The sequence below is a fragment of the Dryobates pubescens genome, chromosome 4 (assembly GCF_014839835.1).
Source record: "Dryobates pubescens isolate bDryPub1 chromosome 4, bDryPub1.pri, whole genome shotgun sequence".
Taxonomy (NCBI): Eukaryota; Metazoa; Chordata; class Aves; order Piciformes; family Picidae; genus Dryobates; species Dryobates pubescens.
Window position 1 is genome coordinate 39125620 of NC_071615.1, and position 23411 is coordinate 39149030.

Consider the following 23411-nt stretch of genomic DNA (forward strand, 5'->3'; position numbering starts at 1 on the left):
GGGCATTAGTCATCGAACTCGGTGCTGTTACAAATTACCCAAAAGCCATCTTTTGATTGGATTGATTGAGGTGGGTGGAAATAATGAAAGCAGCTGCTTAGTTTCTCAGAATTCAGCTCTTCAAGATCAGCTTTAAATAGTGTAGTTATAGCTGAACCTCTTTTTCTACCACAATTATGTATTTCTATGAGATAAAGATAAGATACATATTTATGGTTTAATATTTCATAATGGATTTCAGCAATGGGAACCCTTAAAGATATTATTCTTTTTACAAGTCTCAGCAGCTCTCTGTTTCAGTGAGAATTACTTGTGGTTTTAATAAGTGATCTTTGAAATAAACAAGAGGAAATTCCTCTGAATACCATTCTTTCACTACCTACACAAAGAGGAAAGTTGACCATCTACTAAACTATGCATCTGAATTAATCTAATCAACTAAACACTTTTTTTTCTTGTTTTTTTTTTTCCATTTCAAGACTAGCACATCTGTCACATGGATGAGAGAGAATAATCAGAAATATTGAAAAGCCTAAGGTTGAGGCACTGCAAATACTCTGAAGGGCTAAATTCATCCATAACACAGTTTTTATACTGCTCAGCCATTTATACATCCCAATCATCAGACCAGTCACACTGGGACAGGTCAAAGGTAGCTCTCACCTAGGATTCTGGCTCCTGCAGGAACTGTGTTAACATGAGGCTATTCCTGAACCTCAAAGCCTTCTTTTACAGGAACAAAGAAGCATGCATTGTCTGAACATCTTGGTGGATGCTTTATGAGGTGAACTAGCAGTTCTCAAATCAAAGTTACAGCTGAAAAGGAAGGAGAAAGGTGATAAAAAAGTGTTTGCCTTCTTCAGAATGTGCTCTTCTTCAGAAATAAAACCTGTACAAAAAGCAGTGACCGGTAGCAAGTGTTCAAACAGGGAGAACAGAGTAAGCAAAATGTGACCTTTCTCTGGTAGGGTGACCTAGAGGCAGGAAAAGTTGCTGTATCATCAGAAAGTGATAAGCAGCAATTGAGAACTTTGTGGTTTTGCACGCTTCTGTTTGGATGGCACCTAAAACAGCATTGTGGAGATGATGAGGCTCTGCTTCAAAACATCCAAACATAAGCTAAAAGCTTATTTGTGAAGTGGGTTGGTTTCAGTGTACCGATCTAGCTACTCAAGTTGGCAGTTGCAAAATCCATTTCTAGGGCCATACTCTCTGGCCTCTTTTCTACCAACACTACCCAAGGAATACTCATTAGAGCACTTGAGGAATAAGGTAAGCAAGGCTGGCAGAGTCTGAGCTTTTATTTACTCTGTGTTATCTCTGTCCAAATGTTCAAAGCAATATGGGTGGCGACTGATTCACTAGTTAAATTCAAAACAGCATGTGTGTACCAAAGGCTGCCAAGTTTCTCATGTATATTGCTGTTTGTGAGAAGCTATGCACAGACAAAAAACAATCAACCAGTTTCTTAATTTCATTTTATATCTTTATTCCCATTGTAAGTGTTAACAATAATGCAGAAGACCATTGCAATTTGGTTTGGATACACAATAGCATTAATCACAGTCCAGCTACCCCTTCTTTTTTTTTTCACTGCGGTTCTAGTATTTCATGATCTGTTTTAGTAGTTCTGTTGGCGTGTTTGCTTCCAGCAAAAGAGATTTTCCAGTGTTTGTAGATGATTTAAAAAGATTTCTAAGGATAAAATCCATAATGAAATTATTATCACTACATGAATACAGCTTATTATCTTCTACTTAAGATTAGTACTAAGTATGTCTGGTGACCTGAAACTCACTTTTCATCATGCCTTCGCTGTTGGCTCTTCAAAATAATGCTATAAATAACCATAATACAAACTTTCGTGACAGCAGTTCATTGCAGTATCATTTTGAATTGGATTTCAATCCATTTAAGAGAATGAGGTAAGTAAAAGAACCCTACCAAGTACAAGGTTCTGTTTAAGAAAATGTTCAGTTAGCAAAGCTAAGGCAGTATCAGAGTGTATGAACTAGAGTCCATTGGAAACAGGAAGGATTTTCTAAATTCATTTGCTTATTATTTGGGGAAAACACATCACACTGTATTTCAGTCTTCAAGCGAAGAAGAATCACTAAATACAACCGGAGACATCTTTCATGATGTCTTTTAAAAGCCTGTGAGACAAATTCCTTCATCAAGTTTATTAATGTAAAAGCTAATTCAGAAAACTTATTTGTGAAAGCTGTCCTGTTACATTATGAACACCAGTAATAAATTCTTTACTTCCTCATGTATTTGTGTGCTTCGCATATGAACGGGCATGAATATAGATATGAATAAAATATGCTCATTGTAGAGACATACACAGAGCTAATATGAATGCTTATGTTGTAGGATGTCAGGAAAGGACAATTTAGTAACCTAAGGAGAGAGGAGAAAGAAGCAATGAAGAAAGCAGATGGTACATGAGTACTTTGTTAGTTGTCTTAGGAAGACTTCTGTGTGGAAGAAAATGTGTGCTTTGGATATAGAACAGCCAGCTAACAACTCCCTACTGTATCATGCAATGAAAGGAAGTTCAATCAACAGCAGCCTCTGAAAGGGATTTCAAAAAGGGATATAGATAGTCAGATGAAGGGAAGGAGGAAGGGGAAGGGGACCAAGCACAGACCATGGTATCCTAAGTTTTGAGTGAGTACTGGAGGGAGGGAATGTGGTGGGAATATGGAAAGGAATACTGGTTTCAGAGGTAAACTTGCTGAACTGACAGTGCTCTTGCTGTGACTGACTGGACACTTCTTATGGGCTTACTTCTCTAAGACCTTATTCTAGTTATGGCAGGTAAGATATTAACCCAGCCCCTTCACAAACTGCAGGAGAACTGGAGTTCCTGAGTCTGATATGTAGGGAGGGACAAGTGTTCTTAGGGATTAGCACGCTTCTTGCATTGCTTCTAGTGGTTGTGATAGCTGGAGATACTCTACACAACAGCCATTCACCATTTCACTTTCCTGTCCCAATTTTCCCCATCTAAGTATCAGTGTAGCACATGTTTGAACTCACAACACTCAGTTCTCTTCCCTTTAATTAACATGCGCATATCCCAAACAGAGAGGGGTGAAAATCATATTCTCATAGACGAGCTAACACAACCTTCCTCTTTCTCCATTACCAACAGCTTGGGTTGCAAAACATGGTTTTTGATGTTAACCCTTTTCCTTCAAGCATGGATAGGCACATGCATACATACACATATACATACACATGCAAACACAGAATACATGTAATACAGCACTCACTGGAGCTAGTTCTGAATGATGGCACTAAGGAGAGCTACAGCCATAGCACACTGCATCTGGAGAACTGGAGTTTAGCACCTTGTTGACCCTGTGGTTTTTGATTTGAGGTTCCCTCCATTCCATAAAGGATGGAGACCTGTCCCTTCAAACAGTTCTTGCAGGGTGCATTTCAGGAAGGCTATCATGAACTCTGTATTTACTACCAGGTATAGCAACTTTAAAATAATTTCATATAAAGATGAAATGTGGTTTAGGATTATTTAATCTTAACATTTAATTCATGAAGTCCTAAGGTACAACACATTTACATGACTTAAACACAATTCTGCATGAAAGATAAACTTTCTGGCTTGAAGGGACTTTAAAAGTCATCTAGTCTAACTAGCCTGCAGTGAGCAGGGACAATGCTTTGGTGTCCCCTCTGTACCTCTTCAAATGATCAGTACCTCACAAAAAAGTTCCAGCATCATTCCTTGCAGTGTGTACCCAGTGTATCTCAGAATTATTTGTATTTCATTTTACACTGTCTACATAGTATTGGACTTGCATTTTAAGTATCAAAAATATGTTGTGAAAAGATCTTCATAGTGAATGTCATAAATCTAAAGTTTTCATCAAAGGGTAAAGTGACTCGAGACCTTTGGTGAATAGGATGATGAAAAAGAAACATTTCCAAAGGCTACACATGATTTATGGTCTTATGCTACCAACAGCTGGCCTATCAGTGCCGGATTTCTGTCCTTTATTAATGCCATGATAAGAGCAGCAGCGGAATTTACTGTCTCCTGAAGCAGCAAATGGTCCTGGGGAATTAAAACAAAAAATAAGAGAGTGAGAGAAACGAGAGAATGGGGAAAACAATATGTAAACAAAAGCAGAAAAAGTAAGTATTTCAAGTCAATTTTCAAGTATGCAAAACTACCATGTTATTGTTCAACACCACCACCCCACCCCCAACATTTATTTGTACTTACTAGAAGAACCTCTAAAACTTGTATATTTGAGGAGACAATTTCATAGTATTATCTATTTTCCAACCTCCATGAGAATTTAAACAGTAACTATTTTAATTAATGCCATCCATCCAAAAAACACCAACCCAGAGGATTGATTCTATCCACTTGCCTCCTAATCGATTTTTATAACCCAAAAAGTAGTCAAACTTTGGGGTTTAAAAACATTGGAATGAAACAGAGGATTTTCACTGACTGCCATTCTTAAAGGCCTGTAACATAAAGCATCCAACAAAGCCCATCTGTAGTCCACAAACTATATAAACTCACAAAGGCATTTCGGCACTGGGAGTTGAGTAGTGTAGGCTGATCTTTGTTACAAATAACTTTAAAAAATAGTCTGGTTTTGATAGGCAAGTATAGAAACCAACACAGAAAGAAGTAATAAAACAAGACTTTGATTCCATGCTTCCAAGTGAGCACTCCAGCTCACATCTGAAAGAGTCCTTTGTCTAATTGCCAAGTTTTCTTAATTGTATTGACTATAAAAGGTTGGCCTCTTGCTACCAGTAACATTTTCATTTGCACAGTGGGAAAATATCAATAGATGTATCCAGGCACGGATACATCCCTGAGAGAGGAAACAGAAGGGCTCGGGTTTCTGTGAAGCGGCAGAGAAAAGGAAGGGTCTAACTCTAGGGAGAATCTAGAAGAGTTTCAAATACAGAAGGGGAGCTACAAAGAGAAAGCAAGAGCTGTTCCCCATATTGAAAGCAACAGGCTTAAGGGAACTTAAATTGGGATATAAGAAGCTAGGAAATTTGTTTTAACAATAAGGACTGGCATACAATGGAACAGATTACTGGACAGCTCAAGCAAACGCATCATCAGGGTTCTGTAACAACAGAACCACATACAGGCTGCAAGTACAGCTTTCTGCCTGGGGCAGGAGGATGGAACAGTTTGTTTTTTATCTTTTTGAAACTATATTCTTAAGATGCTGCATCCGGGAAGCATTTGCAAAGGATGTTTAAGAAACGTGGGTTAAGGGAAAAAGAATAAACTATCAATGACTTATATAAAACCATGACCTTAAACCCTGTTTTTCAAGGAGTAAGGCTACTGCTGAAAGGACCTACCTGATTAGATAACACACAGGGGAGCTCAAGACTAACAAGTTTTGCATGAAATTGAAACTAGAAAGGGAAGGGTGTTCCTGGAACACTTTCAATGTTGATGTGGGTCCAGAGGAGGGCCACTAAAATGATCAGATGGCTGGAACACCTCTCCTATGAGGAAAGGCTGAGAAAGTGTTCAGGGTGTTCAGTCTGGAGAGGAAAAGACTCCAGGGAAATCTTATTAAGGCCTTCCAATACTTAAAAGTGGCTTATGAAGAAAGATGAGAACAGACCTTTTAGCAGGGCCTGTATGGATTAGACAAGGGGTGATGGTTATAAACTGAAAGAAAGTAGACTTAAACCAGATATAAGGAAGCAATGTTTTGCAATGAGAGTGGTGAAACACTGGTACAGGTTGCCCAGAGAGATGGCAGAAGCCCCACCCCTGGTAACACTCGAGATCAGGCTCTATGGGGCTCTGAGCAACCTCACCCTGTTAAAGATGTCCCTGCTCACAGCAGGGCAATTTCACTAGATGAGCATTAAAGGCCCTTTCAACATGAACTGTTCTGTGAGAATGCTCTTATTCATTTTGTGCTTTATGTAAATGACAGAAAAGGTGCCAGAGAGGTAACTGGATAGAATTAGAAAGAGTTCATTTACACCAGATTCTTTCATCATTCTTCAAAAAAATTGTATTAGTATTTGGCTAGAATTTTGTCTTAAAAAAATCATCAAGTAAGCAAGCTGTTACAATCTGTAACAACCCAGAAGTTTACACTTCTCACAAACTCATGTTATATACTCTAATATGCAGTAAAATTATTTATTAGTGTTCTAAAAAACTGTAGTAAAAATGTTGACATTTTACAGTTGGTTCTTACTGAGTGACACTTCCCGTCCAGTTGAGTGAGGAGTACTGAAGTGTACTCAGATCCTGCTCCTCCAGTACCTTTTTGCCATGGACCGAGGATTCAAAGCAGAATCCACTGATTTGGTAGGGGTTCCACTCCCTCATTTCCCATGGGTCTAAATTGCTGTCTAATGCAGAAGGACATTAGGGAAGTCATGTGCATGCAGCCACTCAGTCAGCAAACACCACAAGCACTTTCAAGATGTACAAACCCACTTCTTGCTATTCAGCAATGCCAGCCTCTGTGTGCCCCCCACTGCTTTTTGCTTGATTTGTCTCCAGAAGCACTTCACAGCTACAGATGCAGTTCTCCAAATGGGCTTCCACCCATATCTGAAACTGGCTGGAGGTCTGTACTTTTTTCCCCATTCCACAAAAAAAAAAAAAAAGAAAAAGAAATAAAGTACACCTGGCCAGGAATGCTCTTAATGTTTCTCCCAATAAATCTTTCCACATCCTCTGCTGGTTACTGGATTCAGTACACATTCCTTTGCAGTAATAAATCATTTACATTTTTGAACATAAAAGGAAGCAAGAGAAAGAAATTTAACTTTCACAGGAGAGATTGAAAGTGACACCGTAAGATTCCTTCAGACTGGAAAAGCGTTTTCTAAAGCTAAACCTAAAGCTTTAGTTTCCATGTTCTTAAGGAAAAACATGCAAAAAATTGTGTGTAGTATTTTTAACAGAGGCAATGGGGCTCAGTAATACGCACAGAAACGTGGTCTGTGAACCACACTGAAGACAACTGGGGAAGTGCGGTTTGTTCAAAGAGAGAAACACAGATAAGCAACACAAATTAAAACACATCTGCAAGTTTTACAATTGCTTCACTTCCAATAATCTGATTATTAATATTATTATTCTTAGCACTATTCAGGAAAACTTATTGGTTCCTGTGTTTCTTAAAATCAGTCAATACTGCTGCAGGAATAAGGCACAGTCAGAGCGGCTTGGCCCCTGTCACCCTGCTTTTTAGAAATAACCAGAAGTGTATTCCTCAAGTGAATTTACATTGCCTTAAGTAAGATGACATACTTGATAGAAAAGATATTCCTCATTTTATACAGTTACAGCTGATGGCTAAATGATATCATGAAGCACATACTGAAGCTTTCAGCAGGGCTATCTTTTCAAGTGTGTATCACAGGGGTTACTGATTTTTAGGTTTATGCTGCTGCTCCTTCCTGGTTACACTGTCCCAGTCTGATCTCAGGGTCACCTCTTCACTGAAAAGCAGCCAGCACCCGAGCCCACGAGCCAGATTCCGAGTGCAGGAGAAGTCAGTGCCACAGAGGTCAAGTATGTGCCAGTTTTAACTTGCTTTATTCTCACAGCCACAGTTTTACTGGAAAGAGGTAGCGAATAACACAAAGAAGTGGACTCTTCCAGGAATTTCAAAATCATTGTATATCCTGGATCTTTCTGAGAATCAAAACTGACTCTTGCGCTAGGAATCATCGTTGTAGATTCTGGCAGCCATAGCCTTTGCAGTTTATAGCTATTGTTGATCATTTCTAGTCTTTATTATCAGAAAAAAAGAACAGAAAAAGTGCTTCTAGCAAGTGAAAGAGAACACACTGTTCAAAGTGTAGGTGCAATGATTAAGTTGTATCTTAAGTATTCTTTCCTCTCCTCTGAATCCTGCTGGGAATTTAGTTCACTTTAGGCCATTCCTACGCTTGTAAGCAGTTATTTTTAACATGCCACAAGGACACTTACTTAGCTTCTTCCAAAGTAGCTCTATGTAGTTTGGATGCCAGCAGTGTTTAAGAAGAGTATATAAAAGAATTAAAATGACAACATTCAACAGCAAACCAGGAAAGAAAAAGAATCTTATGGGTCTTTATGGAAGTTAAACAAGCGAGCACTAAAAGTCCCCTGGCTATACCCTCAAAACACCCATGTTTTTGACACTGGGATGTTATTTCTGGCACCCGTGCTGATTACAGCTGATTGTGCCTACAGGGAGGCTTCAATAAGGATGCCAGGACAAATTTAACCTACCACACCTAACCCCATTGCACACACAGGCCTCCAATCCTCTTTTATATTCTACAGCATAGCACTAAATCTTTCAAAAATCTCATTATTAGTTACAGGAAGTCAAATAATCAAGCAGAACCAGGTCTTCACATGTCTAATTGCCTGACGTGTTTGGGTATATTGTAACCATGATAAAAAACAGGATGCAAGAACAGAACAATCAATAGAAATCCTGGTGTAGCCCACAAGACCTCTCGCACGTTACTTGCTGCCCACCCACTGCTCAGCACTGCAAATTCCAAGCAGAGGACAAACTTCAGCACACCAGCCAGGGAGTGCACAGCAGTGCACGAGCTGCGTGGATCAAACACCAACAGCTCCTCTCCTCATCCACAAAACCCTTAAAAAAGACTGTGACCTTTAAATAAGACTGGGAGGCAGTAAGGACTTTAATAGATTAATGACTGAAGTTCCACATGATCAGCTGGTGTGCCATGACCCCCCCTAATCCATTGTGATATTCACTGTCTATTCATTTCAGCCAGTTGACTTAAATGAGTCTCTTGTAAAAAAGAAAAACCCCAGCCCCCTAACATTTCTTGGCCATTAGTAAATAGAATTTTTTATTGTTTGAACAGATGATTAACTACATTTATAAGCTAAAACCAAAACTTTTACCACTTTATATTTATGTACTTTGGAAAAGAAAGTACTTAGAAACACTGCCAACCTTATAAACCATAAATCCACATAACAGCACTTTGATTCCAAAATAAAATATCCACTTTGTCTGTTATTAAATAGTAAAAATATTCCAACCTAACCATATTGTGTAATAGTTGTAACTCATACTCAGAATTTATTTGATGTAGAGTTACTGACTGTAGGGGTTTTCTGGTCTGGAGAATAAGACTGGGAATGGCTACAGGGACAAAGTTAAAGATGTGTTTGGAATAAGCAATCTGATACTTTACAAATGTGCATTTATTTAAGAAACTGTGAGGCTATCTGAATATTTACTGACATTCCCCTAACAATTCATTTCCTTGCTTCAATCTGTTTAGGATTTAATTCTCTTCCCCAGCTAGACCTTCACATACATGCATTTCAATTTATATATGTACTAGTTCTGTTTAAGCATAGCCTGAGAAAAACACACACTCCCATTTTTTAGCTCCAAAAAAATTCCCTGCCTCTGCAGGTATTACCTCTGCCTTTTACTGCATCCCTCCAAAAGAATAAGGCAGCTGTATTCCATTATTTGCTCTCTGATTTGCTGTAATATAATTTGACTTTCCAGTTGATGCAGCTTTTAAAAATGAATAGAATTGTAATGCTATCCCTGATTATGTGGCTGAAGGGGAAACCTGAAAACATGATTTAAAGATGCTGCTAAACTTAGGGAACATCATTATTAATTTGGAATGGAAAGAGAGCCAGGGCATGCACTGGCATGCCCCTGCCCTTGCTGTTCCATTGTAAGCCTGCACCCTGGCACAGTTTTGGCTTCTGCCAGCTAACATGTTCTCAGACAATGGCTGGGACAGGCTGAATGAGGCCACCCTCTTTTGGGAAAGGAGAACTTAGCCCCATGGACATGTAGCATGCTGTGTCTTTTAGCCCCAGGACAAGAGAACCATCCCTGGTCTGTTTTACTTCCCAGTACAGAAGTAGCCTAAGTATTGCTGGGAAATGACAGCTGTACCTTTCTCTCCTTACCCAAGTGCATCAAGAATACACAGAACAATGATCAGATTATTCACCCTCCTCCCCGAATGAAGCACAAATCACATGTAGCTACCACTTAAACACGGACATTTAGAAAGGCCTTAATGCTCCATCAACACTTTTCCCACCAAAACAGAGGAGAAAGGAATGAACCTCTCTGCATGCCAGCACTTGTGCTGTACTGCACATTCCTGCCACCTTACAGGAAAAGCCTGGAGCCAGCTGAAGGACCTTGTCATGGAGAATGTCCATGGCTCCCTTTCACAGGGTGGGCTTGGATGCATACCAGGCACACCACAAGGCATGAGTGGCAGAGAAAAGGGCTGAAATAATTTGTGTTCTGGCCAGTATCTTGCAAAATGCTACACTGGCAGTACCAGAGGAGCTGCTATTAACTCCACAGGATGCTGCAATTTACAATAATGGTATACCACGTGCCTCCAAAACTTGCCTGGTGCCGCACATTGATAGTGTTTTATTTGCACTCAGAGAAACTGAGTAAAGAAACTAGCCACAAACCACTCAATATTTGAAATTTTCTTCTTCAATTACTATTTTTCATTTTAAATGATGATCTGAAGATGGACTACAAATCAATAGTGTAGCATGGTCTAGTGTTTAATCTTATTCTGAGGCATTCTCTAGTAGATTCCTGAAGAAGCTTTTTTTTCCTGCTCAAGATATGCAGTGGCATGCATCTACATATTAAAGCAAACTCCATTTCTGGAACAGTACAAATTATTCCTTTCTTCTTAAAATGCTTCTGTACCACATTTTTTAATCCATGTGCCAAAGAATCTATTGATAAGTGACACCTCATACATAATATCATTGAAGCAATTTACCTCAATAAGAAGATATGCAGATCATTCTAAAAGATTAGAAAACTATTTCTCTGAATAAAATGTCTCCAGCAGGTTCACAGCCTTGCCTTCTTTCTCAACAAGGAGAATGCAATCAGTTTTTCAGTAGAGGATGCTCCTTGGGACAGAAATAATTCAGAAATCAGGATACTCTGGATGCAGTGAGGATTGAGAAAACAGATGAGTGGCACTGGAAGAACCAACATTCACTCTGCTAACGCAGCCTAACAGACCACTTAATTCACGTAGATAGGAGTTACTCCCTGCAGTTAAATGGTTCTATATCCATGCCACAATCAACCCAAACCCAGATAAATTGTGCATAAATACATGCTACTGAACTGTCTCTCTCCTGCACCACTGATCAACCATTTCTCTTATAGTTTGTCATAAGAAAGTGGAGAACCACCAACATTTAAAACAACTGTGTGAATACACTGTGGACAGAAGTATTTCTAAATCTTCTGGAGTCCATAATGGTTATGGCCCTAACCTGAATGAATGTTTTGATCGAAGAGCTACAGATTTAAAACTGCTCTTTTGCTAAAACAAAACAAAACAACACCCCCCACCACCCTTACCACCCCCCACCCCCCAAAAAAACCCACAACAAAAACAACAACACAAAAAAACCCCAAACAGAACTAATTTCTTTCTCTACTATGAATGGTATAGGAAGAATTCTCCTAAACAAGCAGTTTTAAACCAGCTGCGTTGCCTCTATGTCCTGCAGCATGTAGGTGACCAGTAGAACTCAGTTTCCTTCTTTGTGTGAGGGGGCTAAGGCACCCTTCAGCTCCCACTTTTTTTTGGATTGGGGTTAAAATTCTTGTGGAAGATTACTCATTGTACACAGAGTCACTGTATCACAACAGGAAGGTGATGAGATTCCAGCATAGACACAAGCCCAAATGCCTGGGAAGAAAGTGAAAGTTCTATTCTATCTTTAGCTCCAAAACGTTGTCCTTTTGATGTAAAGCAGACAAATGGTGTTTGGAATAGACATGAGCTCAATGCCAGTGCCTCTGTCACCTGCAGACTTAGGCTTTTCCTTGGTTCTTGTCTTCTCCAAGCCCTTTTTTTTTTCCCCTTCTTTTGCTTTCCTCCATAAGAAGAATTCTTAGCATGATCATACGGAGCAATCAATAAAAATTCCTGGACCAAAACACTGTTTGAAGAGTATGTTATAAAGAACTTTTTCAGCACATTCAGTCTTTGCAGCTTAAGCAAGAGTTTTCATTCAGCACTTCCCACTATCTGATCTAACCTCTTGGCAAGAGTGAGTCTGCCAGTAGTGACAGCACAACCGTCTATCAACTATCTTTGCCTTTAGGTTGTTCAAAAAGCTACCTAATGCTGGTGCTAGCAGCCAATTCCGCCACCTGTATGGGACTGGTACAAAAATATTGGCAGAAATAAGCCACTGAACAGATGTGGTTGCCTGCAAAGGTATATCACATGTCTGAGGTTTCTTACAGGTGGTCTTTTAATACAGCAAGTTACCAAGTAAGAGTATAATATTAGCATGAATAGATTTCAAATATGTTACTATGAGATATCAGTCTGGTAACCTTGTAAAACATGACATACAGGGGTTTAAGGGAAAGGAAAAAATATTTCTTACTATCAATAAAGGAAAAGTGAAATGCTCCTGAGGTACAGCAGACTTGTTTTCTCTTCTGACAACCAGCACTGCAAGCACAGTCTAAGACTGGGCTGAACTCAGGGGAAGGTGTGGCCAGTCTTTCCTCTGGTTTCAGAGAGCTCTGAGTCAATCTGATAGCACTAACAAATTCACCTGGGAGTAGGATTTAAGCCTCCCATGCAGCAGCACATATGTGTGGTGGATCCTCTGCTGCCTGCTCTATGCAGAGTCTATAAATACTTTGATGGGCTGCAGCGTTAAGTTTTGCAGGCAGCCAGGAATACACAGCAGACCCACCACACACACACACAGAGGAAAAAAGGGGTTACGTAGTGCTGGCCTCCTGCAAAACATAACACTGCAATCATGCAAATCATTTCCAGACTGCTGCAGTGCACCAGGCACCAAGTGAGCAGGGCGCAGCCATGAATCACAGATGAATGCATCTGTGACGTGGGGCTAGCAGCAAAGCAAAAGCGGCTCATCACAGTCTAGCTGTTTTTCTCCTATTACAAGCTGAGAAACACAGCACCTTCGGGCTCAGTTGCCATAGTCAGCAGTAAGTAGAAGGCCAAACATGCATGTAGAGGAGATGGAGAGAAGTGGTGAGAGAACAAACTAGGAGAAAGCATGTTAGGAACAAGTTGTATTCCGTGAGGGTAGTGGAACACTGGAACAGGTTGCCCAGGGAGGTGGTTGAAGACCCATCCCTGCAGGTATTCAAGGCGAGGCTCAACAGGGCTCTGGGTAACCTGATCTAGTTAAGCATGTCCCTGCTTACTGCAGAGGGGACTGGACTAAATGAACTTTGGAGGTCCCTTCTAACCCAGAGCATTTTATGATTCTATGAAAGGGGAAAAGAAAAAATGACAGTGTGTAAAAGATTAAGCACAAAACTATCTAAATCCTCAAAATACAAAAAGACATGTCAAGAGCAATTATATCCACGCCAAAAACCCCTATCTGGTAGGGAAACTGTCACATACTGCTGGAGGGGTGAGGGAGGGTGGGGAAGCAGGAATCTTCAAAGAAGAGAGTTAGACAGTTAGACAGTAGGACTGAGTTAGAGGGTACAACTAACTTAGAGGGTTAGACTGACTTCAAGGATTAGACTGAGCTTCTACTCAGAGAGATCTGAGGTCATCAGTGCACTTGTAAAATTATAGCTCAGTACATATTACATACCTGAACATTTCTCTTTCCTTTTAGAGCACTATGCCAACCTTACCTAGGATATGACAAAACCTACCTAAAGGGGCCAGAGAAAACAATCCAGCACTCCTTCGTATCAACTTCTAGCAAGAGCAAAAAGGCAGGTATTTGATGGTAAATTTAACACCCTGTATTTTGCTACTATGGATTTTTCCTTTCTGTCCCAGGACATACTGGTCACATAAATTGGCAGTTGCACTGAAAGATGGAACGCAGCAGCTTGCAAAGAACTAAGTTGCTCACACGCAGTGCAAGGCACAAAAGCTTCAGCTACCACAGGTTGCAGGATTTTGCACAGAAATGTCCAGGAGCTGTTTCATACAATTTCTGATTGAATTTCTCAGTGTTCTATTGAGAGACTAGGCAATTTTGAGTCAGTGACTGTAATGAAGTAGGAAGGTCTTTGGAAATAAGGAGTGATGCGTTTGAGTCTCCTGGGGGTTGCCAAAAATGAGTGCAGAGGAAGTATGAGCATTTTTCCCATTATTTCAGGATAAAGCACACTCTTCTCCCCTCCTACAGGTGCTTCATAGGGAATATTATGCATAATAGACATGCAGCTCTCCAAAATAAGAATAGGCATGCTTCCATCCATTGCAATGTAAGCAATTCTATTCAGTCATTACAACCTTTTACAACTCCTACAGACTGAACACTCTTAAATACAAGCACAGGGCTGCAGTAACTAATTAGTGGGAAACATTCCCCTTGATTGCAGATAATTTATTTGAGATGATTCAGAAAAAAAAAACAAAAAACCCTGTATAACTCACTAAAACATATTTAAAGCTTCTCCTTTGGGGGAGGAAATAAAACCCAACAGATTCTGAGGGGCAAAGTATGTGTATGCATGTTGTGGGCTATTGTTCACATCCCAGTCTTGTGGCTTCCAAGCTTTTAGGATGATAAAATCAGTTCAGTGGGGTAAAGGGCACATTCCAATCTTGGTTACAGAAATAAAACCCCAAGTAACTACAGTATTATGAAGCCAGTTACTTTGCTGTTGCAGAGACTGAAATTCAACCGTAAAACTCTGTATTCTGCTACAGAGTTACAGAGAGGAGATCTAATACCTAACTGGTTTTAAACTGCTCTCTCAAAAGCAGTGTCAAAGTAACACAGGTGTCAGTGTTCTGGGCAGTGAGACATAGTGAGGGGGAATGGTTGCCTGTAAACTCATGAAGCATCTGATACCACAGATTTCTCTCACTCTGTACTCTTAATTGAATGTAGCCAGTTGCTTGCAAGTGGCTCTCGAGTTGCATCATTTCATTTTTCTGTGAGAGACTGACTGCAGAATAAATCATAAAATCCAAGTTACACACTGAAATTTGAAAACATTCTTGAATCACACGTTAAGCAATTAAAAAAAACCATCCATCCTACATCTTCCATCTCATCACTCAATTTCTATTTCTCTGGCCACATCTGTGTGATGTTTAGGCAACAATGTATGTCCTGTCTCTGACTTACTTTCCAGTCTGGAAGGCAAAAACTAGAGAATCTTTACAATTTCAAGATTTTTATGTAAGGCCAAGCTAGCCTACTTTCTCCCCTAAAAAAAATAAAAGAATACCAGACTGGTAAAGAAGCGTCCACAAAAGAAGTCAAAAAGTTACAAGGATGCAGGGTCACATATCTCCTTGGAGAGTAAGAGGAGAAGATTCAGGAGGGGAAAAAATTGTTACCACAGAAGTTATTCATAAAGATTAATTCTCTTCGTCTCTCACACCAATATGGTATTTTAATATATTAATTTTGTGGTAATTCTGATTGTTCTCAACAGCTCTTTGCATGGAACATGGACTCATGTGCTACTGCAAAGCAGTTTTCATATGAATGTAGTAAGGAGGATAGGAACATGCATTTCTTGCATAGATCTGCAAGCAAAGGATCTCTAAACATAACTACACTCAAATGCACTCAAACCACTGTGCAAACTGTGAATGAAGAAAGTGTATTTGCCTCTGTCTACTGCTTGCTTTCAGGTATGTTGCCTAGACAGTCTTTTAGGCTTAAAACTGGACAGCCTATCTGTGCAGCATCCTAGGACATGAACTGGATGAATCCTTATCCAGCATGCATGAGGAAACAATTTCTAAGAATGCTGATCCAAACTGTCAATTTTTCTATTCTCTATTTCTTTGTCCTCCTTAGCTCATAGCCTAAAGCCAGTGCAGCTAGAGCATTTCCCCTCATTAAAGTTTTCAGCTAAGCAATGGAGGGAGCATATAAATTCTGAAGAATTAATCCTAGAGGAAATATAGTACTGGAAGTCTGGTATGAAAAGAGGGGCTGGGTTCAGAAAGCAGCAGTAAACAGTCTGTATCCAGTCCAGCAGATGGGGCAGACAAGAATCACAAAAACACATGAAAATCACTGTGGCAAAGTTCTACTCTGGTACCCCTGAATGGCTGAAAGGAATGGCGAGCAGCAGGCACACCATACCTTCCTATTGCAAGTATAGATGGCACTAGTGGATGGACAGGGCTGAGCACTAGAGTGCAATTTTTAAAGATACAGTTGGAACATGGACTACTCACACGTGTACTCAGCTGGATTTTTGCAGCCCCTTGGTAGCACATGCTGTGATGGCTGTTCTGAGTCTCAGCCCTCACCTGATCATCCCTCAATAGCATCAATCACATGGAGGACATTCTGCCACTAGCTACTGATTAAACCATCACATAGCAGGGGGCAAATAGCCAGTTTAAAAAAAAGTCAACAAAACTAAAACAAACAAAACCCCCAAACAAACAACCCACATAAAACCAAACAAAAACATAACAGAAAAAGCCTTCAAGTATAAGCCCAGTGATAGGAAAGCAGAAAAGGGCCTATCTCTGGCCTTGGAGCTTAAACAAAACAAAGAAATTAAGTAGTTAGTACCATTCCTAAGGGTTCACCAGTAAACCCTTATCCTTACAATAGAATACAATAGAATAAACCAGGTTGGAAGAGACCTTCAAGATCATCACGTCCAACCCATCAACCAATCCAACACCACCTAAACAACTAAACCATGGCACCAAGCACCCCATCAAGTCTCCTCCTGAACACCTCCAATGATGGTGACTCCACCACCTCCCTGGGCAGCCCATTCCAATGGGCAATCACTCTCTCTGTATAGAACTTCTTCCTAACATCCAGCCCAAACCTCCCCTGGTGCAGCCTGAGACTGTGTCCTCTTGTTCTGGTGCTGGCTGCCTGGGAGAAGAGACCAACATCCACCTGTCTACAACCTCCCTTCAGGTAGCTGTAGAGAGCAATAAGGTCTCCCCTGAGCCTTCTCCTCTCCAGGCTAAGCAGCCCCATCTCCCTCAGCCTCTCCTCATAGGGTTTGTGTTCCAAACCCCTCACCAGCTTCGTTGCCCTTCTCTTAAACTCCAAATATATAACCAATACAATTGCAAAGTGCCAGATGTGCTCGCTTTTACATTCTAGTTTTCTTTTATGCTACGGAAGTCCAGATACACCACAAAGACAGAGCTCACAGATGTTCTCTTACATAAAAATCAGGGTTTGCCAAGAGACTTCTCTTCCTTTTGCCAGTTAATATCAGCCCAAACCATGTAACACAATAGCCTGTCTATATACAAAGGCATTCAAACCAAAAATACATCTGAGTGATACAACTCTTGTAAAATAACCCCCAGAAGTGATTTGTTCTTTTAGAGAAATGGGTATTTTAAAACATTTTCAAAAGACACAGAAAGAAATGGAATAAAAAGAATAAAGAAATAAAGGAATTCTTGCTTTAGGAGATGGACTAATTGTACTCCATAATTAAGATGTTTTATTAAAAACAAAACAGCTGAAATGGTTTGCCAGCTATGAACATATCTCTTGTTATGAGATTAGCATTCAGTGTGAAACTTACTCTTCAGGTATGTTGTCGCTTGAGTTGCATAACAGAGGAGTCTGTTTTACAGCCTTTAACACCTTCAATAAAATTGTTACCAGAGCTGCCTTTCAAAGCATCCAAAACCCATCTTGTGTCTACTTGCAACTTTAAATATGTCTAAGACTGTCTGCAAAGATAAGTTCAGCTCTTCCTAGTATCTTCTTGTAATAGGCATTTGATTAAGAAAGTATTTGTGGCAGTTTCCAAAGGCATGACTAAACATGGTGTGCAAGAGTTGGCTAAATCACTTACTCCTCGCTTGAAAATCTGGGTCATCCAAAGCTAAATGAAATCACTGGGCTGAGAACAAGTGACCAGTACTACTTTCACAGTAATGGGCACCAGTCCTTTTCATAAGAAAGGGGATTCCCATTCTTCCAAGCCAGTAAGATTAAAGAGGTGATATTAGTGTCTTGTAGATTGCCTGCATGTGGAGTGCTTTTTTTTTTCATCTTTCCCTATAAAAGCTGAATATTTAGCTAAATACTACCATTGCAAGTATTTGGAAGTAATGCAAGAATCATCAGTCTGACTATTAAGTAAATACAAATATCATTCACTTCCACATTTTAAAATATGTTAAGTGGTAATAATAGTTAAAAGAAACTCAAGAATCATTTAGAGGCCATTAAAATGGTTGGATTATTCCCTGAATATAAACATCACCGAAAAGCAAGCAGAACATTAAGTAGTTTCCAATTTGATAGCAATTTTGACAGCAATTAATCATTACAGATCATGGCCACAAACTAGATGTGAATTTTTAAATTGAGTGTTAATTTCTTTTTTGTACCAACTGTAATAGCAACACTTGTGTCTAAGGGAAATAGTAGCTTCATTTTGCTAGGTTCTGGTCTTGACATCCAGTTTCTAAGGAAATAGCTCCCATGTATAGTTACTCGAGTGAGAACACTGCATGGCACAGATAGGAATCTGAGCACCCACTGTGTGAGCCTGGCTCCTACAGCTTGCAGAGCTCTTCTGCCACAGATTGGTTTGGTTTAAAAGAAGAGAAATGCGGCTCTGTTTAAGCCTTCAAAACTAGTGTAGCTTTTGAAAGAAGTCAGGTGTTACTTAAGAGTGAATCTCCTGGAGCTTCAACTAGAAAGCACAACTTTCACTACTCTTCTTTAACTCACTTCCCCCCCACACACACTTCTAGTCTCAGTGTTTGCTTCCAAGTCCACAGCTGCATGTATCTTTTTACATGGGCAATGATTTCACATTGTTCATCTCCTCAGCCTGTACTGATTAGATGAATGTGTGGTTTGGCTTTTCATGGACATGCTTTAAAAGTTTCCTCTGGACAAAAGAAGTAATCTCAAACTCCCATTTCCACTAATTCCTCTTTTGACTCAGTATCTCTTTTGTCTTCAACAAATGCTATTCCCTTGTGCCTGCTCTTGGCCTCAGCTTTTACCCTGCATGCTCTGCTTCCATAAATCTACTGTCTATCCAGTAAGCAGAACCATGTCTGCAGCAGTATGTACGTGCCACAGCCTCATCTCTCAACACTCCTAGATGTCCTCAGTCACAATGTCTCCTTCACAGTAACCAGTGAGATTAGCTTTCTATTATTTACTTGAAGCTTACTGTTAGGAACTTTTGCATTGACTTTTGCTGTTGAATACCCTTTTTCATGTGCTCAAAGTGAGATTCCATTCTCCCAGTCAAACAAATCTACTCTCAAACAGAGCTGCACATTCCCTTCAAGGTCCATTAACAAAACACAGGCTGTCTTGTGCTCAAGACTGACTGTGGACTTGCTACAGTCCAAAGATGTTACTTAAAAGTCCTTATGCTCTCAGTTACAGCTTTTTGATTATTTCCCGCTGATCTGATTACTTCCACAGATCCTTTCCTTTAACCAGATCTGACATTAGCAGAAAGGATTTCCTGAACTGTTTAGCCTAAACTTCACCTGAAAAAATATTCTTGTCTTTATGCCTCAGTTACTTCACTCTTCTTAAAGCGCTGGTGTTGTCAATTAGTTTTACATAAAATGTCAACAAAAATATGCATCAGAAAAAAAGCTTCCTGCCTTCCCCTTCCCTGACATCTCTGAAATGGCTTACAATTCTTTGCTTTCTTTACCAATATCTGGGACAAGATAAGCAACTAGTTCAGCTTTGTCCAAGAACCCAAAAGCTATGCTTTCAAGACACTGTCCTTGCTTTGATACAGGCACTCATCAGGTTCAGACCCACTAATGAAATATTCCATATTAGTAATGAATATACTACATATGACCTCCCAGTACCTGAAGGGGGCCTACAAGGAGGATGGGGAGAAACTGTTTACAAAGGCCTGCAGTGATAGGTCAAAGGGCAACGGTTTCAAAATAGAGAAGAATAGATTTAGATTGGATGTCAGGAACAAGTTCTACACCATGAAGGTGGTGGAGTGCTGGAACAGGTTACCCAGGGAGGTGGTTGAGAGCCCATCCCTGGAGATACTCAAGGTGAGGCTTGACAGGGCTCTGGGCAACCTGATCTAGTTGCCGATGTCGCTACTTACCGCAGAGGAGGCTGGACTAGGTAACCTTTGGTGGTCCCTTCCAACCCAAACCACTCTATAGTTCTATTATTCTTACTGATACTAGAACATCTGGCTTTTATTTCCATCTTTTTCAAATGTTTTCAATGCACTTTATATGATTCTGTTAGAAGGATGGAAATTTGAAGTGTCAATGCTACTTTTTCTATATTGTGACCAATCTCAAAGCTCTATGAATATACACTGGAATTAATTTGTTTAAAAAAAAAAACCTGAAAAAATAAAGTGGCTGCATAAGATGGTCATAAATATTAGTTAGCAGGATTATTAATTTTGCAGTGACATTTAAGATGACAAATTGGGAAGGTTTTTCTCTCTAAAATTCAACTAAAATATCAGAAAGAACTTACTTTAAAATGCAGAGTTATTTATAAAAGAAAATGTAATTAAGCCAAAATCAACTTTCCCAAAACATTTCTATATTCACCCCAGGTCATTAGGATGTATTTAGGGAAGTAATGAATTTAAGCAGCCCTGCAGAGGAGTCCTTGTTTCTGCAACTATCATCATATGGACATTATTGATGTGACAATCAAATTCATATTGGGATGGGCTGCCCAGGGAGGAGGTGGAGTCACCATCATTGGAAGTGTTTAAGAAGAGACTGGATAAGGCACTTGGTGCCATAGTTTAGTTGATTAGATAGTGTTGGGTGATAGGGTGGACTTGATGATCTCTAAAGTCTTTTCAAACCTGGTTAAATATATTCTATTCTATTCATATTCTGCATTCAATAAATATGGGGTGCTTGGTGCGGTGGGTTAGTTGTTTGGGTGGTGTTGGATTGGTTGATGGGTTGGACGTGATGATCTTGAAGGTCTCTTCCAACCTGGTTTATTCTATGTATTCTATGTATTCCATGTAAATACCAGGAGCTCTAAAGTCAAATCACCCAGTAGAAGCAATCTTCCAATATCCTTAATTGACAATGTTCTGAGAAAGCTACCATGGGCACTACAATTTTCTAAGCCATAGCATTGGCACTGCGATGTTACTTTCTGCTGTGACTTCAGTATGTGTTTAAAGGAACCAATATTGTATTTACACAATAGATAATACATAAGCTGTAATAAGTCATGACAGGCATTGTATTTCAGGACAATTATAACTTGCCTCTAGTAGCTTTATAAGGCATGAGACTAAATACCTATTGAGTTTTACCACCCAAGAAGTGCTGTTTTGGACTGAAAAGCCTGGATTATATTACTGATAGAAAATAGAAAATAAACCTCAAAATAAGGCTACATACTGATTTGTGAATGATCTCACCACACACCAGCTCCAGAAGATTAATATTATCAAGCACCCTGAGGCTATTTATAATGGCAATTGCTAGCAGTTAATTTTCCATTTCTTAACCTGTTAAGCAAAGAAAAATAGTTCTTATGAACAGTGTTATAAAGCTGAAGCACTGCATGAGTGAGGTTCTACCAGCACCCACTGTTTATAGATCATGCATTACTACCTGGTCTGTTACCTTACAATCTGAAAATAACATTTTTTTAAAGTTCAGGTTTACAGAGCAGTGTGATTTCATGGCCAAATGCTCAAAATTTCAAGATCCATTGAAAACAAACAAACAAACAAACAAAAAACCCCAAGCAAACAAATCCACAACAAAACAGTCCATGAACTCTTATTTATGAAATTTGATTATTAGTTAGACAGAAAAGTAGGAATCAGATTCCACAGCATTAAAAAGTAATAAATCTGTCTCATATACCGGTCAGGGGAGTGAAAGCACTCCAGCCTCCTGAGGTGCATGTATAAACAGTGATTGCATGACAGCTGAATTTATGGTGAAGTATATCAGGTGTATGTGCTTATACATTAAACAGGTTAAGAGATGAATTATAGTGAGAATAAAGTCAACTTTTCACAATTCTCCCCCTCTGCTCCGCTCTGGTGAGACTCCACCCGGAGTACTGTGTCCAGTTGTGGAGACCCTATTACAGGATGGATCTGGAGGTGCTGGAACATGTCCAGAGAAGGGCCACGAGGATGATTAGAGGGCTGGAGCACCTCTCCTATGAGGACAGACTGAGGGAGTTGGGGCTATTCAGTCTGGAGAAGAGAAGGCTCTGAGGAGACCTAATTGTAGCCTTCCAGTATCTGAAGGGGGCCTACAAGAAAGCTGGTGAGGGACATTTTAGGGTGTCAGACAGTGATAGGACTAGGGGGAATGGGGAAAAAAATAGAAAAGGGTAGATTCAGATTGGATGTTAGGAATAAGTTCTTCACCATGAGTGTGGTGAGACACTGGAACAGGTTGCCCAGGGAGGTGGTGGAAGCCCCATCCCTGGAGGTTTTAAGGCCAGGATGTGGCTCTGAGCAACCTGATCTAGAGTGAGAAGTCCCTGCCCATGGCAGTGGGGTTGGAACTAGATGACCCTTGATGTCCCTTTCAACCCTAACAATGCTATGATTCTATGATTATTTCACAAGGATTCCTTCATTAATATTCATTCCTTATCCAAAACCAGAATTGTTTGCAATAGTATTTAGGAGAGAAGGCAAAAAACTAGACAGATACATATAAAGGATTAACACTGAGGTGATACAATTTCACAAATTATTCCTAACAAACCCCACATAAGAATTTGACCTGACATGCATGTTTAAAATCAAGGGGGTTTAAGTATCCTTTTGTATAACATAAGGAGCTCTCAGCATTTATTGTGATGGGGTTGTTCAGTCTGGAGAAGACTGAGGGGAGACCTCATTGGTTTCTATAACCACCTGAAGGGAGGTTAGAGCAAGGAGGGGGCCAATCTCTTCTCCTTCGTGGCAAGTGACAGGACCAGAGGAAATGGTTTCAAGCTGCACCAGGGGAGGTTCAGGCTGAACATTAGCAGATATTTCTTCACTGAAAAAGGTTGTCAAACATTGCAATGGCCTGCCCAAGCCAGTGGTGAAATCATCATCCCTGGAGGTGTTTAAGCAGTGAATGGACCTGGTGCACAGGGACATGATTTAGTGTTGACCCTTCAGTGCTGGGTTGAGGGTTGGACTGGATAATCTTTGTGGTCTCTTCCAAGCAGATGTTTTCTGTGATGAGTAACAGAGTACCAGATTGACACAATCTACAAGAAACTTAAAATAGTTGCTAAAATTCACCACTGCTACGTCAGATGAGAGGATCCCAGAACGTATCACATACAGAAATAGACTCACAGAAGGGCTTTATGGGGTTCCAGTATATTTTGGTCAGGAAATGGCTGCTCAAATTCAGAAAGGTAATTTTCAAAATCC

At 39.9% G+C, this 23411-nt stretch overlaps 1 protein-coding gene across 2 annotated transcripts in view; it reads right to left on the bottom strand.

The window, feature by feature from the left end:
• Positions 1-3466: 3466 nt before the first annotated feature.
• Positions 3467-23411, bottom strand: part of CRPPA (CDP-L-ribitol pyrophosphorylase A) — a 102255-nt gene continuing 82310 nt past the window's right edge. For both annotated transcript variants that reach the window (XM_054161146.1, XM_054161145.1), the window contains exon 10: positions 3467-4084. In XM_054161146.1, coding sequence (XP_054017121.1) covers positions 3980-4084 — 105 coding nt within the window. In that variant the 3' untranslated portion in view covers positions 3467-3979. The remainder of the gene's footprint in view (positions 4085-23411) is intronic.